This window comes from Nestor notabilis, unplaced genomic scaffold (genome assembly GCF_000696875.1).
Source record: "Nestor notabilis isolate BGI_N333 unplaced genomic scaffold, ASM69687v1 scaffold33570, whole genome shotgun sequence".
In the NCBI taxonomy this organism is placed as follows: Eukaryota; Metazoa; Chordata; class Aves; order Psittaciformes; family Psittacidae; genus Nestor; species Nestor notabilis.
This window is the reverse complement of record NW_009910325.1, coordinates 9,868-12,798: the sequence shown is the minus strand read 5'-3', so window position 1 is coordinate 12,798 and position 2,931 is coordinate 9,868. Positions and strand designations below refer to the sequence as shown.

Sequence of the window (2,931 nt, the reverse complement as noted above, 5' to 3'; positions counted from 1 at the left end):
ATCAGGCTCTTCAGGTCTGCAGAGGGGGTTAGCTCTCCAACATTGTTCCACCTGTCACGGAGGGGCTTTTCCACTACTTCCTGGCTCCGCAGGTTGTTGGACTTTATCTCCAGGGCTTGGATTTTGGCCAGAAGTTTCCAGTCCTCAACTTCATAATCAGGTACAGTCATAAACCCGTATTCATCATACTCACTGGAGGGACACAAGGCAGGGATTAGTTCAAAGGACAGTGCTGGTACCTGCATCAAGGACCACTTACTGCTTAGGGCCATGCCAGCTACAGCCTGCAGCCAGGTTCCCGTCATCCATGCTGGAGCACAAGTGCTCCTTCATTTCTCTGACAGCTGCATGTGAGAGCCTGCCATGCATGCTGTCTCAGAGCCCTGAAGGCAAATGAGAGCCCACAACAATGGCATACTCACATAAATTCATGTAACTGTGCTCCAAGCTACAGCCCAGTCTCATCAGACCTCTCTCACCTCACCTGCTCCCCTGCCCCTGGGGGATTATCTAGCTCTACCTGTGTACCTTCTTCCTACCATGTCCTAGCACAGAGACAGTTCTGTAGGAAAGGACTGCAAAGGCTTTGGAGCATCAGACAGACGAACAGGGATCCACAGTCCCTTCTAATGTCTCCCCCTACACAATGCAAATCTCCTACCGACTGAAAAACACCAGCAGTGCTGATAGCACAGATCATTGAGGCTGATCATCATCACTCCACAGGCTAGGATACTCATAAGATGGCATTATCAGAGAGCAAGCCTGACCTTAGTGATCTCATCTCCAAAACTACCTGGAGAACCTGCGAGTCTGACCAACCAGATGACATGGAAACTACTACAGAACTGGGGCACTAACTGGCCAGGAAAGCATAAACACAAATTCAAGGACCCCAGCAGCACTGGTGGCGTGGATCTCTGAAGGCCTCCAGCCCAGTCCCCCTTCACTGCAGGACTGTCCCCAACAGGCCCTAAACAAGCTGACGGTAGCTTTTTATAGCTGGGACTAGAAAGCCCCAAGAGATGGAGATCCCCCACTTCCCAGATGGCCTCCTTTTCTACCAGAGCAGTTTACCCTCATGTAGTGTTTATGTCCCATGCATGCCACTACTGTTGTCACTTGCTATACTGTCTTCCACTGCCAAGAAAAGTTTAGCTGTATCATTTTTAACCTTCCCTTCCTACAGTGATATGCTGTAGGACATCAGACACTTGTGGTCTCCACACCACCAAACCAAACCAGCCTCCTCAACCTCCACTCCTAGGTCATGGCTCATGCTACAGAATGCCCCCAGCTACAGAATGTCCCCAGCTCTTACTTGCCTGTACACTCCCCTCCACAACCTCCTACAAGGGTGTGAATATTGTCATAATCTTGCCCCTTACCTTACAGGGTTCAGGTTAAAACCATCTTCTGCTTTTTCCTTCACATCCCACTGGAGCGCTTCCTGGATGAGGTTCCTCACCAGCTCAGCATGGGAGCGGGGCAGGCCAGGCACAGCCTCCTGCAGCTTCCGCAACACTGTCAGGTATTTGCTCTCCATCTGGCAGTTTCGTGCTTGCAGGCAGGCACACTGATGGGGAAACAAGAGCGAATGAGCTGGGTCATTCATAGGTGTTCCTGCATTGCCACTGCTCTCTATTGGCCTGGTCTGCACATGAACTGAAAACTCCTGAACGGCAAAGCTGCAGGGAACACAACCAGCAGTTTTCTCCAGTCAGTGGAACCACAGCCATGAATGATCACCATGGTCTATGAACAAGCACAACCTGCAGCAGCTAGCATGAACAGAAGTTGCTTATTGAGTGCGAGACCTACTACAGCATCACCTGCTTTAGCTACTGCACTGCAACAGTTGATAACCATATCCCAGCCAGCTCAGCTCAGGACACAACCCAAGAGCCACCATGGCACCTGAGTTCTCTGCAGTCTTTTTCCCTGCTCCTCAGACAAGTTATCTACCCCATGCCGAGCTGTATCCTGGAAAAAAAATACACCACTCCTGAGACTGAGCTATGACCACATTGTTTTCTGGATACCAGGTAGTGCCACAGACAAGATGAGCACACACCCCTCAGCAATCCCAGTCCCATGGCACTGCTACACAACATTCCTCTAGCACAGCAAGCCCAACAGAGTTCAAATAGCTGGACAGTCCCTGCCACCATCATACTCCTGGCACACAAAGCAGACAAAAGGAATGTGTTCTGCTACCCTCACTCCACAAGTGGGGAACTGAGGCCACACAGGTGGCAAGACTCACCCAATGTCTCACAGGTAGCTCAATGAAAACTCCTACTCAGTGGGAAGCAGCAGTTGAAAAAAAAAGCCAAAACGGAAACTACAGAGAGAATTAGGCTGCATATAGAGGGGACAGAGAGTGGGATACTGTCATACTACTGCTTTAACCAGCATTTTGCCTCACATTCATCATGTTGGTCTAATTAGTTCCTCTCTGAAGTTTATGGTGGCTTTAGGATCAGAGAAGGGGACTAAGTTAGGAGGTAGGCAGGGTTTCAAAGGACTAGAAAGCAAACAGATGTAAGAATGGCAATAACAGTAATAATAGTAGTAATAATAATAATAACAACAACAACAACAACTTCAGAAGCAGGTTTTTGCCCTGCTCCAGAATCCAACACTGTGGAGACATACCTTAAAACACAGGGAAAATCCACAGAACAAATGCCAGAACACACCACCAGCCTGAGCAGTGGTTCAGGAGCAGAAAGTAGGATTAGACAAGTCTTAGAGTAACCAAGCTATGCACACTTACAAGGCTAGAAATAAAAACAGAGCTTAAGAAAACATAAGAACCCTGATCCAGCTGCAGAAACTGAGAGCACTGCCACCTAGCAGTGCCAAACCTGGTAGGGATGCCAAGTCTAGATGGAGAGAGGGCTCAGACACTCTGCCAGTTCTCCGGAA

General features: G+C 49.0%; 1 protein-coding gene across 1 annotated transcript in view; it reads right to left on the bottom strand.

Annotated features, from left to right (window-relative positions):
- Positions 1–2,931, bottom strand: part of TBC1D2 (TBC1 domain family, member 2) — a 14,161-nt gene that overhangs the window by 3,850 nt on the left and 7,380 nt on the right. The window contains exons 8-9 of the mRNA XM_010009457.1: positions 1,389–1,576; positions 8–192 (exon numbers count right to left, since the gene is read on the bottom strand). Coding sequence (XP_010007759.1) covers positions 8–192; positions 1,389–1,576 — 373 coding nt within the window. The remainder of the gene's footprint in view (positions 1–7; positions 193–1,388; positions 1,577–2,931) is intronic.